At 44.6% G+C, this 16,317-nt stretch overlaps 1 protein-coding gene across 3 annotated transcripts in view; it reads left to right on the top strand.

Annotated features, from left to right (window-relative positions):
• The window catches only part of LOC141052905 (uncharacterized), a 28,652-nt gene extending 12,806 nt beyond the window's left edge, over nt 1-15,846 (top strand). For 2 of the 3 annotated variants that reach the window (XM_073550222.1, XM_073550223.1), the window contains exons 2-7: nt 1,228-1,377; nt 1,507-1,686; nt 1,769-1,892; nt 1,970-2,064; nt 2,252-2,360; nt 14,780-15,844. In XM_073550222.1, coding sequence (XP_073406323.1) covers nt 1,300-1,377; nt 1,507-1,686; nt 1,769-1,892; nt 1,970-2,064; nt 2,252-2,360; nt 14,780-15,783 — 1,590 coding nt within the window. In that variant the 5' untranslated portion in view covers nt 1,228-1,299 and the 3' untranslated portion in view covers nt 15,784-15,844. Of the gene's footprint in view, nt 1-1,227; nt 1,378-1,506; nt 1,687-1,768; nt 1,893-1,969; nt 2,065-2,251; nt 2,361-14,779 lie in introns of those variants that run through there. The other variant, XM_073550224.1, reaches the window with a different exon arrangement.
• The last annotated feature ends 471 nt before the right edge of the window (nt 15,847-16,317 follow it).

Below are 16,317 nucleotides of genomic sequence, written 5' to 3'. Positions count from 1 at the left end.
AGTATATAATTGACCCCATATAATGCTACGGAATACAATATATAATGGGCCCCATATAATGCTTCATATAGTATATAATGGGCCCCATATAATGCTACTCTGTACAGTATATAATTGGCCCCATATAATTCTACGGAATAGAATATATAATGGGCCCCATAAAATGCTCCATACAGTATACAATAAGTCCCATATAATGCACCTCCATACAGTATATAATGGGCCTCGTATAATGCTCCATACACTATATAATAGGCCCCATATAATGCTCCTCCATACAGTATATAATGGGACCAATATAATGCTGCATACATAAAAAAATCAAATACTCATACATTTCACAGGCCCCATGTAATGCTCCTCCATACAGCACATCACAGGCCCCATGTAATGCTACTCCGTACAGCACATCACGGTCCCATGTAATGCTCCTCCGTACAGCACATCACGGGTCCCATGTAATGCTCCTCCGTACAGCACATCACGTGTCCCATGTAATGCTCCTCCGTACAGCACATCATGGGTCCCATGTAATGCTCATATGTACAACACATCACAGGCCCCATGTAATACTCCTATGTACAGCACATCACGGGCCCCATGTAATGCTCCTCCATACAGCAGATCAGGGGCCCCATGTAATGCTTCTAGGTACAGTGCATCACAGGCTCCATGTAATGCTGCTCCATAAAGTATTATGGGCCCCATGCTCCTCCATACAGTATTATGGGCCCCATGCACCTCCATACAGTATTATGGGGCCCATGCTCCTCCTCACAGTATTATGGGCCCATGTAATGCTCCTCCATGCAACAGATTATGGGCCCATGTAATGCTGCATACATAAAAAAAAAATAAAAAATCAAATGCTCACCTCTCCCGATCTAACTGCAGGTCCGGTATACTCAGCATCTCTTCTGGCTCTCTGCAGTGGTCAGGACAGAGAGGCTAAACATGCTGCAGCTATGTCATCACGCCCTTTGCCCTGAGACTTCACAGAGTCACAGGGCACTGAAGACACTACAGCCGTTGGGAACGAGTAGACCTGAGTATTTGAGGGGGGGTCCCAGTGCCAGCTCTGGCACCACGTTCCCGTGACTCATCGAGAAATAATAAATACAAAATCTACATGTAGCTTCTCCTCATTTGTTTCCCCTTATTATCCCCAGTTATTGTGTTATTACACAGGATCTTTATGATGTGACATCGTCATCTTCTCCCATTCAGGTCTCTACAATATTGGATCCTCTAAGTGAATAGCTTCTATATAACAGAATTTTCCTTATTGATCCATCGAGGATGGATATGGACAGGGACAAGATGGCCGAGAGGATATTACACCTCACCCTAGAGATCCTCTTCCGGCTTACTGGAGAGGTGAGAGATTCTGATGAAGTCACATTACATCATTCTTATCTATAAAAATAACTGATGGACAGAACTGGAGAGGTGAGGACTCTGGGAATGTCTGTAGTGAGATTTATTAATGTGTCTCTCCATAACCAGGAGTACACAGTAGTGAAGAAGACCTCTAGTGAGCGCTGTCAAGACTCTGTGTCTGAGGGATGGGGAAGACCCCTGAGTTCCATTACTGGACCTCCAATTCACCCCCTGGTACATGAGGATATCAAGGATCAGAAGATCCTAGAACTTGCCTACAAGATCATTGAGCTTCTGACTGGAGAGGTGACACTGGTGGGAATACTGGGACGTTATACAGTAACGCTATGATGGGATCGGGGGATGACAATATCATTATATGTGTCAGGTTCCTATAAGGTGTCAGGATGTCACCATCTATTTCTCCATGGAGGAGTGGGAGTATTTAGAAGGACACAAAGATCTGTACAAGGACGTCATGATGGAGGTTCCCCAGCCCCTCACATCACCAGGTAATAGACAGGGCTAAATACACACAGCCTATCTGTATGTGAAGAATGAATTCAGTCCCTGTATGTGTTTCCTCCAGTTCTATCCAGTAAGAGGACAACACCAGAGAGATGTCCCCGTCTTCTTCCACAGGACTGTAAACAAGAAGATCCCAATGTTCCTCAGGATCATCAGGTAGATGGAGAGAAAGTTTAATGAGATCTCCCCTATGATGTGTAGATGGCTTTGATGTTCTTGTGTTCAGTCTCGTTTTATCCCCCATATTACACACTGAAGGGCCATTTTATTAGAAACATTTTGTTAATTTATCTTTTCTGTTTTTCTGAATCATTTCACGCGACTTTTGCAATATTTATTTCAGGGTAACGATATGAGCAAAATTATTATAGAGCCATTTGTGATGGATGATGTGCGATGTAAAGAGGAAACCTATAACTGTAAAGAGGAGATTCCTACATATGACTATCCAGGTGAGTAATAATCATAAAATGTTGAGAAGAGTCACATCAGGGTAAAATACTATGCAAAAAGGGTTCAACGCTGTACAAACGCCAAGGTTGTTGGACTTATTTGAAAGCAATAGCTTTATAGCAGATTCTGTTAGAAAAAAAACTTATTAACTTCAAATAAGTTCACAATAGGCAACAGAAAAAAACACTATACTTATGCCTTGATATGTCTCTGTGTGTGGTTGATGGCTCTTCATGAATTTCATGATTTTTTTCGATCCTAAGGAATGAAAATTGCTGTAGAATGTCTCCTGAAATGAGGAGCAGTAATACTTTTTCTACCTTTCTAGTCAGGACTTATAGGAGCTCCAATGGTTCACCATAAATTAATGTAACTCCAGTTTAGTTGACATGGTTGAAAAATTCTCTCTAAATGTCTAATATGTCATAAAGAAACTCATCTGCCCCAAAATATTGGCACCTATGATAGTTTAGATTGTCAAGTGCCAACTTGTCACTGTCATGATCCCAGTGCGGGTTGGACCCGCACGCTTGGGGTTAATGTCTGGAACCTGTGCTGGTGGACCTGCACTTCTGGGGTTAAAGTTATGATCTCAGTGCAGACTCTTACCTGCACACCTGGGGCTTATTATTGTGACCTCTCCTTGGTTCTGGGAAGGCTTCTTATAGCCTCAGGAAGCTCCAATCCCCGTCAGTTATACTTTCGCCCTTGGCAGAGTGTGTTGACCCCTGAGTGTGTTTGTGCTGTGTTCTGTTTGCCTGATACTTTGGTTTTGACTCGGTCTGTTCTCTGGATATTGCTTGTTGGATTCTGCTGGTACCTTCTATGTCTGTCTGGTTTTGACCTCTGCTTGGCCCTGACTATCCGTTCTGTCTCATCCCTGGTACTTTACTGCTATCTCTGTGCATGACCCCCGTTTGCCTGGCTTTGCGCATTCCTGTAGTTGTGTCCTGCCGATCTCTGGCAGCAGGACGCTAAGCCCCACCCCTTGCAGTCACATGACCGTAGGTCCTTCACTGCTTGCTAAACTTCAGTGTCCCCAGGTCCTGTTTGTCTGAGCTTCCCGGCCGTACCTGACCCCGGGCCCCCCTTCAGTGCGGGTGAGTCCGTGCTCTGCGGAGGATGCATGCCGGCGCTGACAGGACCCTGACATTATAACTGACCAATAAGTTTTGGGGGTTTTTTGTGCAGAGAATTATGGATTCCATAGTGTCTCTGGCTGAACAGATGAAAAATCTGAGTCAGATGTTTCAGGGTTTATCTCTGGAACAGCAAGCTCTTGCTCGTTCTCAGCAGCAGGTTTCTGAGACAGTGCGGGGGGCTTTATCTGCTGGGTCTCTGGGGGCTGGGGCGAGTGATGTTGTTCTGGTGTCCCCGGACCACCTGTTAAACTGCCTGACTTCTTTTCTGGGAACAAAAAGGAGTTCAGGATCTTCATGGAGGGTTGCAAACTTTTTTTTAGTTTGAGACCACGTTCCTCTGGGGACGAAAACCAGAAGGTAGGGGTCATTATGTCCTTATTGAGGGTCCCCACAAGCTTGGGCATTTTCCCTTCCTTCCACTGCCCCTGAGAGAGTGTCTGTGAATGCATTCTTTGAGGCACATATATGATGAGCCTGACCAAGTGCGATTGGCAGAGGACATGGTGATGAGCGTCTGTCAGGGGAACACACGGCTGACTGGTTTTGTACTGAGTTCCGCCGCTGGGCTGCAGAGGTCTTTTGGGACGCCGCCACGCTTCGAGGACTTTTTCGCAGAGGCTTGTCCGAGCGGCTGCAGGATGCATTGGCGTTACATCCCCCACCTAACTTACAAGGACGCCATGACCCAGGCCGTCCGGATGGATCGCAGGTTGCTGGCCAGAGGGGTGATGCAGGTGAGTCTCCATTGTTCCCCAGTGGAAAAGAGTCTGTCCCTGAGCTCATGGATGTAGGCGCCCTCTCCCTGAAGGATACGGGGAGAAAACGCCGGAGGGACAAGCAGTTATGCTTCTACTGTGGTAAATAGGGACATTGGAAAAGGGAGTGTCCTGATTGCCCATCTTCGACCCGGTCGGCGGGAAACGACTAGGTCTGGGTAGTCAGCGGGGAGACTACTCAGACCCTCAGGTACCCTTTTCCTCGTTTTCTAAAGTTTTGCTTCATGTGGAACTGTTTGTGGACGGTAGTTCTTTTCCCTCTACAGCTTTCGTGGACTGCGGATCATCCATTAAACTTATTGACTCCCAATTGGTCACACGGTGCAAGATAGGGACAGTTAGGCTCAAGGTTCCGATCAAGGTGATGGCCATTGACTCCTCCCCCCTCACTAAAGAGGGAATTCGCTTTTTGTCTGATTTATTTGTGCTCAGAGTGGGCGCTACTCATGTGGAAAACCTTAGTTTTTTGGTTCTGGACAATCTACCTGCAGGGTTTGTGTTGGGCATGCCCTGGTTACAACGCCATAACCCAGATATTAACTGGAAAACGGGGGAGATTGTTCAATGGGGGTTTAATGATTTTAAGTTATGTGATAAATCTGCACTGCTGGTTGAACCTCTTAAATCTTTCTATGTCATCTATCGAGCTGGAAGGTATTCTGGAATACCTGAAGGACTTCGAAGATGTATTCTCTGAAAGCGAGGCCGAGACATTGCCGCCACATAGACCCTTTGACTGTGCTAGTCCCGGGGGCTAAATTACCTAAAGCCCGTCTGTTTAATTTATCCGGCCCTAAGCGCTTAGCTATGAAGGATTACATTGCTGAAAGTCTTCGCAAAGGACACATACGTCCCTCAGTCTCACCTGTGGCGGCAGGTTTCTTTTTTGTAAAGAAAAAAGATGGCGGTTTACGTCCCTGTCTCGATTTTCGTGAGCTCAATAAGATTCCTGTACGGAATACGTACCCCCTTCCGTTGATTCCCGATTTGTGTAACCAACTATCAGGGGCAAAATGGTTCTCTAAACTGGATCTTCGGGGGGCTTATAATTTGATAAGGGTCCGAGAGGGGGATGAATGGAAAACTGCGTTCCTCACGTCCGAGGGACTGTTTGAAAATTTAGTCATGCCGTTTGGTCTTACCAATGCCCCCGCCATATTTCAGAATTTCATCAACGTAGTATTCTCGGATGTCATTGGCCGTTTTGTTGTTATCTACTTAGATGATATTTTGATATACTTCTCCGACAGGCATTCTCATCTGGAACATGTACGAACTGTTCTCCAAAGACTGAGGGAAAATCATCTGTTTGCCAAATTGGAGAAATGTGTATTTTGTGTTCAGGAATTGTCTTTTTTGGGATTGTGTCCTGTGAGGGTTTTTGCATGGACCCCAAGAAGGTGCAGGCCATTGCGGATTGGGTGCAACCCCGAGATCTTAAGGGTCTTCAGCGCTTCTTGGGGTTCGCCAATTATTACCGCAAATTTATTCAGGGGTTTTCGCAGGTGGTCAAACCACTCACAGATCTAACATGCAAAGATGCGGATGTGAGAAATTGGTCCTCGCTCGCAAAAGAGGCCTTTGCGACTCTGAAAAAATGTTTTATGTCTGCTCCTGTGTTGGTACAGCCAGATCCGTCCAAACCATTTGTCGTGGAGGTGGACGCCTCCGAGGTGGGGGTGGAGGCAGTGTTGTCCCAAGGGCCTGCCACTCTTACTAAACTCAGGCCATGTGCTTTCTTTTCCAGGAAGTTCTCTGCTGATGAAAGAAATTATGATGTAGGCAATAGAGAGCTTCTTGCGGTCAAGTTGGCGTTTGAGGAGTGGAGGCACTTTTTGGAGAGGGCAGTCACCCGGTTACTGTGATCACCGGTTACAAAAATTTGTCAAACATTGAGTATGCTAAAAGACTAATGCCCAGACAGACCAGTTGGTTGCTTTTTTTTTTTCCCGTTTTCAGTTTAATATTACATTTCGTCCAGGGTCAAAGAATGTCAAGGCTGACGCCTTATCTCGCAGTTTTCATCCTGTGTCTTCCCCTGAGCCACCATCCTCCATTCTTCACCCTGGGGTTGTGTTGGCAGGGATCTCATCTGAATTGGAACGGGAGATTGAGGGGGCGCAGTCGCTGGCTCCTGCGGCCAAGCCAGGGGGCAAGTTGTTTGCCCCAGAGCAACTTCGCCTTAGACTCTTGCAGGAGTTCCATGAATCCAAGCTGAGTGCTCACCCTGGTATATCAGCCACGTGTCTGGTGGTGGCTAGGATATTTTGCTGGCCTACCCTTGGTTCTGACATAAAAAAGTTTGTTTCTGGTTGTGGGGTCTGCGCTCGTTCTAAAAGCTCTCATAGCCGGCCGGCCGGCGGGGGAGCTGATGCCCTTGGCAGTTCCCGAGAGACCATGGACCCACCTGTCCATGGATTTTGTTACCAATCTTCCTTCATCCAGGGGTAATACGGTGGTATGAGTAGTGGTGGACAGATTTTCAAAGCAGGGTCATTTTGTACCCCTGTCCGCACTACCTTCAGCTGAGACTTCTTCCAGATTGTGCAGCATGTGGTTCGCTTGCATGGGGTACCCCTGAATGTGGTGTCTGATCTGAATGTGGTGTCTGATCGTGGTGTGCAGTTTGTGGCTAAGTTTTTGCGTGCTTTCTGCAAAAAATTAGGGGTGTCTCTGTCCTTTTCGTCTGCATACCATCCCGAGAGCAATGGTCAGACGGAACGCACTAATCAGTCTCTGGAACAGATCCTCAGATGTCTGACTTCTGCTAGACAGAATGACTGGTGTGATGTACTGCCGTTGGCTGAATTTGCCTTCAATAGTCGGGTGAGTCAATCCACGGGTAGGTCTCCTTTCTTGATCAACTATGGGTTCAGTCCTCATTTTGGTGAGTTTTCTCATCTGGATTTGGGGTGTCCCGGGGCTGAGGACTCTGTTCAACGGTTAAAAGATACCTGGGCATAAGTCCAGCGGAGTATATCTAGGTCTCATGGCAGGTATAAGTTTTTCGCGGACAGGAAACGAACACCTGGTCCCAAGTTTCAGGTTGGAGAGAAAGTTTGGCTCTCCACGCAAAACATTAAGGTAAAGATTCTGTCAGCCAAGTTGGGCCCCAAATTCATTGGCCCGTACAAGATTGTGGAAAAAATCAATCCAGTGGCGTACATGTTTTGCCTTCCACCCTCTTTCAAGATCCCTAACGTCTTCCATAGATCTCTACTGAAACCTTTTGATGCAGTCCTGGGAGAATCCGAGTCCGCTGCTCCTCCGGTTTCGGTTGAGGGACATGTGAAATATGAGATTGGTCGTATCGTAGATTCCAGGTTGGTACGGTGGTCAGTACAGTACCTGGTTCATTGGAAGGGGTATGGGCGGGAGGACAGGTCCTGGGTGCCGGCCTGGTTGATGCATGCAGATCGCCTGGTTCGGGCTTTCCATGCTAGCTACCTGGGCAAGCCTGGGGGTCCAGAGGCCCCCCCGTTGAGAGGGGGGTACTGTCATGATCCCAGTGCGGGTTGGACCCGTACACTTGAGGTTAATGTCTGGAACCAGTGCTAGTGGACCTGCACTTCTGGGGTTAATGTTATGATCTCAGTGCAGACTCTTACCTGCACACCTGGGGCTTATTATTGTGGCCTCTCCTTGGTTCTGGGAAGGCTTCATATAGCCTCAGGAAGCTCCAATACCCGTCAGTTATACTTTCGCCCTTGGCAGAGTGTGTTGACCCCTGAGTGTGTTTGTGCTGTGTTCTGTTTGCCTGATACTTTGGTTTTGACTCGGTCTGTTCTCTGGATATTGCTTGTTGGATTCTGCTTGGTACCTTCTATGTCTGTCTGGTTTTGACCTCTGCTTGGCCCTGACTATCCGTTCTGTCTCATCCCTGGTACTTTATTGCTATCTCTGTGCATGACCCCCGTTTGCCTGGCTTTGAGCATTCCTGTAGTTGTGTTCTGCCGATCTCTGGCAGCAGGACGCTAAGCCACGCCCCTTGCAGTCACATGACCGTAGGTCCTTCACTGCTTGCTAAACTTCAGCGTCCCCAGGTCCTGTTTGTCTGAGCTTCCCGGCCGTACCTGACCCCCGGGCCCCCCTACAGTGCGGGTGAGTCCCTGCTCTGCGGAGGCTTCACGCCGGCGCTGACAGGACCCTGACAGTCACTTACTATAATTACTCCAGAGATGTGACAGTTTTTGTCTACAGTAGTTACTGCCCAAGATCCTCTGATTTAATAACATTTCATTGCAGACAGTTTGTGTTCCTAATCAGACCCCACACTGTATCTTATGATAGCGGTAAATGTAGGATGATATTTTTTACATTTATTTGTGAAAATATTGGAATTTTGAACAAAATGTAGAAAATGTAGCAATTTTAAATATTTTTATGACTTTGTACTAGATAGTTATATCTCACCATACAGTTGTGGCCAAAAGTATTGACACCCCTGCAATTCTGTCAGATAATACTCAGTTTCTTCCTGAAAATGATTGCAAACACAAATTCTTTGGTATTATTATCTTCATTTAATTTGTCTTAAATGAAAAAACACAAAAGAGAATGAAGCAAAAAGCAAAACATTGATCATTTCACACAAAACTCCAAAAATGGGCCAGAGAAAAGTATTGGCACCCTCTGCCTAATACTTGGTTGCACAACCTTTAGCCAAAATAACTGCGACCAACCGCTTCCGGTAACCATCAATGAGTTTCTTACAATGCTCTGCTGGAATTTTAGACCATTCTTCTTTGGCAAACTGCTCCAGGTCCCAGATATTTGAAGGGTGCCTTCTCCAAACTGCCATTTTTAGATCTCTCCACAGGTGTTCTATGGGATTCAGGTCTGGACTCATTGCTGGCCACCTTAGAAGTCTCCAGTGCTTTCTCTCAAACCATTTTCTAGTGCTTTTTGTAGTGTGTTTTGGGTCATTGTCCTGCTGGAAGACCCATGACCTCTGAGGGAGACCCAGCTTTCTCACACTGGGCCCTACATTATGCTGCAAAATTTGTTGGTAGTCTTCAGACTTCATAATGCCTTGCACACGGTCAAGCAGTCCAGTGCCAGAGGCAGCAAAGCAACCCCAAAACATCAGGGAACTTCCGCCATGTTTGACTGTAGGGACCGTGTTCTTTTCTTTGAATGCCTCTTTTTTTCTCCTGTAAACTCTATGTTGATGCCTTTGCACAAAAAGCTCTACTTTTGTCTCATCTGACCAGAGAACATTCTTCCAAAACGTTTGAGGCTTTTTCAGGTAAGTTTTGGCAAACTCCAGCCTGGCTTTTTTATGTCTCGGGGTAAGAAGTGGGGTCTTCCTGGGTCTCCTACCATACAGTCCCTTTTCATTCAGACGCCGACGGATAGTACGGGTTGACACTGTTGTACCCTCGGACTGCAGGGCAGCTTGAACTTGTTTGGATGTTAGTCGAGGTTCTTTATCCAACATCCGCACAATCTTGCGTTGAAATCTCTTGTCAATTTTTCTTTTCCGTCCACATCTAGGGAGGTTAGCCACAGTGCCATGGGCTGTAAACTTCTTGATGACACTGCGCACGGTAGACACAGGAACATTCAGGTCTTTGGAGATGGACTTGTAGCCTTGAGATTGCTCATGCTTCCTCACAATTTGGTTTCTCAAGTCCTCAGACAGTTCTTTGGTCTTCTTTCTTTTCTCCATGCTCAATGTGGTACACACAAGTACACAGGACAGAGGTTGAGTCAACTTTAATCCATGTCAACTGGCTGCAAGTGTGATTTAGTTATTGCCAACACCTGTTAGGTGCCACAGGTAAGTTACAGGTGCTGTTAATTACACAAATTAGAGAAGCATCACATGATTTTTCGAACAGTGCCAATACTTTTGTCCACCCTCTTTTTTATGTTTGGTGTGGAATTATATCCAATTTGGCTTTAGGACAATTCTTTTTGTGTTTTTTTCATTTAAGACAAATTAAATGAAGATAATAATACCAAAGAATTTGTGTTTGCAATCATTTTCAGGAACAAACTGAGTATTAGCTGACAGAATTGCAGGGGTGTCAATACTTTTGGCCACAACTGTATGTATATTTCACATCAGCATCATATTTGAAACATAATTTTTTTTCTGTTAGAATGGTTAAAAGTTTATCGGCAATTTCTCATTTCCTAACAAACTTTACAAAACCAATTTTTTAGGGACTCGATCATATTTGAAGTGACTGACATGACCGACAATACCCCGAAAAATTCCCCAATGTGACTGCCACATACCCGCTTCTCAGCACATGACTTGGGGTTGCGCCTGCAAGGGTAATCTATCTCCTCTCACTCAGTCCAGCATTCAACCTCTGTCCTATGCTGCACTGGGAGCCTATATCACACCCTGACACAGTCCACGCACCCCGCTTCAAACACGCTGCCACCACTCAGCGAACACACGGGCGAAGAGTCCCAGAAGTACCACTAATACTGTCTGCCAATCACCAGGATAATACACTCTAAGGCTATGGATTCTTTATGAGCATACAAGGTTCAAACTTATTAAAGTTTTAAGCTTTAGTAGAAATGGTACAATGCTTACAATAAAAGGATATAAAAATATGGAAATAAAAAGTGACATACAAATATGCAAAACAGTTATAAAAATAAAAGGGAGAAATATCTAAACCTTGCAGTCTGGTATTCTGCTTTCTGAGGGGTGATGAATATGAAAAGAATCACATCAGCTTGGCTGTCCCTCAGTCTGTGAACAACTTTCTTTGTGTAAGGCCTAAATTATAGATTTAACTTGGAGATCAGATTTCTAGACCAGCCTCTCATGTTAATATTCTAATTCCTGGTTTGTGACTGGACCATGGCTACTTTACCAATGAATACGTTATTTTTTTCTCTGAATACTCTTTCTGTAACCTTTCTTTCTCATAGTAAATATACAGTGTCAGGCTACAATTTGGCATCTCCCTTCACAAGCACCAGAGGGTGTGAAATGTCTCCAATTCTGTGTGCTCTCAGGAAGGCACCCTGGGTTCTAAAACTACCTTTTCTCAGGATAACATATGCTATCACCTTTATGAGACCTGCCGCCTAAGGACACATGCTAGTTAACTGCTGGCCATACATCGCCTACAAACACATTTTCACTACAGTGACACCATTTCAAAACTTGCACCCATAAAAGCGCTCAAAACCACATTCAATGAGTTCATTAATTCCAGACGGTCCAAAGTGACTCCATCTGCCTCGTTAAAGGAGATCTTCCACCTCTTTTACACAATAAAAGCTATTTATAGAAAAAATAATTGTTTTTGCATCGTTACATTTTGAGAGCTAAAACGTTTTTATTTCTCCTCTAATTCAGCTTTATGGAGATTTTTTTTTTTTTTTGTTGGAAATATGATGTTTTCACTGATATCAGTCTTATTTGCCGTATTTTTCGGACTATTAAGATGCACTTTTTTCCTCCAAAAATATGGAGGAAAATGGGGGGGGTGTATTGTAGTCCAGATGTACCTGCTCTGGCTGTGTTGAAGAGGTGGGGGAGCAGCAGGGATGGAGCTGCAGGTCACAGGAGGCAGGAGCCGGGGGCTGTGGCTAACTTCTCGGCCCGCTGCTAAAGAGAAATGAATATTCACTCCATTCCGCGCCCATGGGCATGGAAAGCAGTGAATATTCATTGCTTTTTAGTAGTGAGCGAGCACAGTGTTAGCCGCAGCATCTGTCTTCTTTCAACTGCCGGGATCAGGATAGGGATGAGGGGGCCATGTGTATCAGGATGGGGATGAGGGGACCATGCATTCCAGGATAGTGATGAGGGGTACATGTACACCAGGACAGGGATGAGGGGCAATGCATACCAGGATAGGGGATATTAAGTACAGAATTGACCATCTATTTTGCTTCAGTATTTTTTCCAATTTCCTCCTGTAAAAGCTAGGTGCGTCTTATGGTCCAGTGCGTTTAAGGCTAGTTTCACACTAGCGTTACCGGGCGCAGCGCACGGCCGCCGCTAAGCTCTGCCCCCGGCCACGCCCCCTCCAGTCAGCTCCTCCTCATCGCATGACGCTGCATGCGATCAGCGTACCCTATATTTAGCATTGGGTACGCTGGTCGTGCGCTGGCACACTTTTGCCAGCGCATCCGGCCTTTTGGCGCTGCGCCGACGTGTGCCAAACGCACTGTGTTGCATTTTTGTGCGCTCAGCGCAGCGACAAAAGGGCGGATGCGCCAGCAAACGTGTGCCAGTGCATGACCAGCGTACCCAACGCTAAATATAGGGTACGCTGATCGCATGCAGCATCATGCGATCAGAGGAGGAGCTTCCCGGAGGGGGCGCGGACGGGGCAGAGCTTAGGCTGGTTTCACACTTGCGTTTTTTTGTGCAAAAAAAGCATGCACTTTTTTCCCCTATTTTTTACATAGGTGCGCATACACATGCATTTTTTTGTAGTGTGCGCTCGGGCGCACAAAATGCATCCTGTTGCATTTTTTGTGCATCCGACTTGCCCCCAAAAAACATATGCGCACCCAATGTTTGTTTTTTTTACAGCAAAACACCCATTATAGTCTATGGGTGCGCATACGCATTGTAATGCGCACATATGCGCAAAAAAAGCATGCGTTTTTTTAAGTAGCCTTAGCGGCGGCCATGCGCTGTGCCCGGTAACGCTAGTGTGAAACTAACCTTATAGTCTGAAAAAAAACACGGTACATTCAACTTTTTTAAAGCATTTTTTTCCACTTTTTTGGCAGTATGAGACAAAGCATATTTTTTTGCCACATTTTTAACTTTTTTATAGAGTTCACTGAAGGGGTTAAATGGTGGGACAATTTTACAGATCAGGTCAGTCCGGATACGGAGATACCAAATATGTGTATTATTTTGTTTTACATAAACATACCTATTTATTGGTAAATTTTTTTCATTTTTTTTGTTCTTTATTTTGTGATTTAAAAAAAAAAATGTTTTTTTTACAAATTACTTTTTTTATTTAGTCCCTCTATGGGAGTTTACCTTTTTTTTTTTGCTCTGATATGATGCATTGCAATGGACCAGTACTGCAGTTCTTTATACTTGTCAGTTCTGCACTGACAAAAGGCTCTTAGCCAATGCTCCTGGCATGGTCTAAACAGGCTACCATAACTGGCAGATCCTGAGGTCATCATGATGACGTCACGGGAATGCCAATCTCGTGGGAGAGGAAGTCCCCCTCTCTCAGCCTTTAAAATGCTACTAATTGTGGCATTTAGGGGGTTAAAAGGCCCATGAGGTGCAGGCACTGCTTCTGGCTGTGACAGCCATGGCTCAGCTATTAGGCCGAGCTCTTGGCACTGCTCCTTTGCCCGCATGATCGCAATGACGCAAGTTTACGTCATTTTGCAGGAAACCCTTCCCAACCATTACGTAAACTTGCATCACTTTTGAAACTACTTGGAGGGGCCTATAATTTAGAAAAATGCGCCCCTCATAGTATAAAAAAGACATTCAGACATTACCCTATATTTGTATCACAATCAACAAAAATTGAAATGAAAAAAGAAAATGTAACTTAAATTTTTGAGTTAGCCAAATTATTTTCACTTTCACAAAGAGAAATAGTAAAATTGGAGCTCATAATTTATTTTGCAGCTTCTTTTGAATTGGACAAAATGTTACTGTTTGGGCAGGGCTTGGAAGGGAAGGAGCGCCATTTGGCTATTGGAATGCAGATTCTGCTAGAATAGTTTGTCGGCACCATTTGCAGATCACAGAACAGCAGAAAAACAGAAAGGTTCATAAAATTGACTCAATTGTTCTCAGTCAATTCATCTATAGGAGTAGTGACTATTTTGACTCCACAGGTATTCTCTGGAAACTAGCACTCAGTGGATGTTGGAGAGGGAAAATTGCCAATATATCATTTTGGTGTACAAATAATGGTGCCCAGCTTGTGCTTCTGGAGACACGCACACTGTAAATGTTTAAGTGGTTTCTTCCCGTTACTACAATGCTTAACATCTGGACGCTAACAGTGTTCAGGCAAACTGCAGGACTCAGAAGCAAGGGGGACATTTGGCTTTGAAAGCACAAATTTTGCTGGACTGGTTCATGGAAGCCATATTGCTTTTCAAGAGTCCTCCATCTATTTTATTTATTATGCTTTGCTTATATAGCTCTATCGTATTCTGCAGCGCTTTCCATACATTGTTATTGCTGTCCCTAATGGTGCTCACAACCTAAATTCCCTATAAGTATGTGTGTGGTGAAAAACCGGAGAACCTGGGGTGGACTGGAAGTCTTTTTTTGATATTTTATGCTACAGAATACTTTTTGGAGGCTTATTATTGCAATATTTGCGAGGAAGAATGAACAAAGAGGGTCAAACCTATTATTCTACTGGTTTCTGCTCTGAGGTCTACTGTTAGATTGTGCATAGTTTTTGTCTTAGTTAATGAATTTAGCTAAATAACGTCAACATATGTTTTTATGGATATTTTAAAAATCTAATTCAGGATATTTTATTTAAAAATAATCTTTATTCTTGACAGATGACTGCGCCAGGAGATCAGAGGGACTACTGACATCTTCAGTTTTTAAATCTGATAAATCCGATGACCTTAATATCACACAAGATATAATTGATGTTTATGCCACCATTCCAGAAATACCAACATCCTTTCACAGCAAAGATCCATCATTTGATAATTTTAAACAGGTCCAATATTCTGATTCATTTAGCCAAAATGTAGAGCTTACACAAAGAGTTCACACATGGGAGCAGTCATATTCATGTTCACAATGTGGTAAATGTTTTGTAAATAAGTCAAAACTTGTTACCCATCAAAGGACTCACACAGGGGAGAAGCCTTTTTCCTGTTCAGAATGTGAGCAATCTTTTGCAGATAAATCAAATCTTATTACACATCGTAGAAGTCACACAGGGGAGAAGCCATATTCATGTTCAGAATGTGAGAGATGTTTTGCCAGGAAATCACATCTTTTTACACATCAGAGAACTCACACTGGAGAGAAGCCATATTCATGTTCAACATGTTGGAAATGTTTTGCACATAAATCACATCTTTTTATACATCAGATAAGTCACACAGAGAAGAAGCCATTTTCATGTTCAGAGTGTGGGAAATTTTTTGCATATAGATCAAGTCTTGTTACACATCAGAGAAGTCACACAGGGGAGAAGCCATTTTCATGTACAGAATGTGAGAAATGTTTTTCCAAGAAATCACATCTTTTTACACATCAGAGAACTCACACAGGGGAGAAGCCATTTTCATGTTCAGAATGTGAGAAATCTTTTGCAATTAAATCAAATCTTGCTGCACATCAAAAAACTCATACAGGGGATAAGTCATTTTCATGTGCAGAATGTGGGAAATGTTTCACACATAAATCATATCTTTTAGCACATTGGAGAACTCACACAGGGGAGAAACGATTTTCATGTTCAGAATGTGGGAAATATTATACCAACAAAAGGAGTCTTACTAAACATCAAATCTCTCACAAAGAGAGAAGTCTTTCTCATACTTAGGCTAGTTTCACACTAGCGTTTATTCGCCCCGCCCCCTGCCGGCTCCCTGCCCGCCCCATCCGGTCATCGCCGCCTACTATCGCACATGGACGCTTGCGATCTGCGCACCCTATCTTTAGCATAGGGTGCGCAGATCGTGCGCTGGCCGTGCGCTAGTAGGATTTTGGCGTGCGCTGCGCACTTTTGAAGGTGCGCCGTGCACGCCGAAATGCAACATGCTGCGTTCGGCGCGCACCTTCAAAAGTGCGCAGCGCACGCCAAAATCCTACTAGCGCACGATCTGCGCACCCTATGCTGAAGATAGGGTGCGCAGATCGCAAGCGTCCATGTGCGATAGTAGGCGGCGATGACCGGATGGGTCGGGCAGGGAGTCGGCAGGGGGCGGGGCTTAGCGGCGCCGTGCGCTGCGTCGAATAAACGCTAGTGTGAAACTAGCCTTACAAGGTATGAAATATTTTACTACAAAATCACATTTTGCTGACCAAAGGAAAACCCACACAGAAACCATGTATTTTTTACAAACTGTACAAGAAA

The sequence above is a fragment of the Dendrobates tinctorius genome, unplaced genomic scaffold, assembly GCF_039654945.1.
Source record: "Dendrobates tinctorius isolate UK_male_01 unplaced genomic scaffold, ASM3965494v1 ptg000164l, whole genome shotgun sequence".
NCBI lineage: Eukaryota > Metazoa > Chordata > Amphibia > Anura > Dendrobatidae > Dendrobates > Dendrobates tinctorius.
Note: the sequence above shows the minus strand (reverse complement) of the source record. Positions and strands in the feature narration are given on the sequence as shown.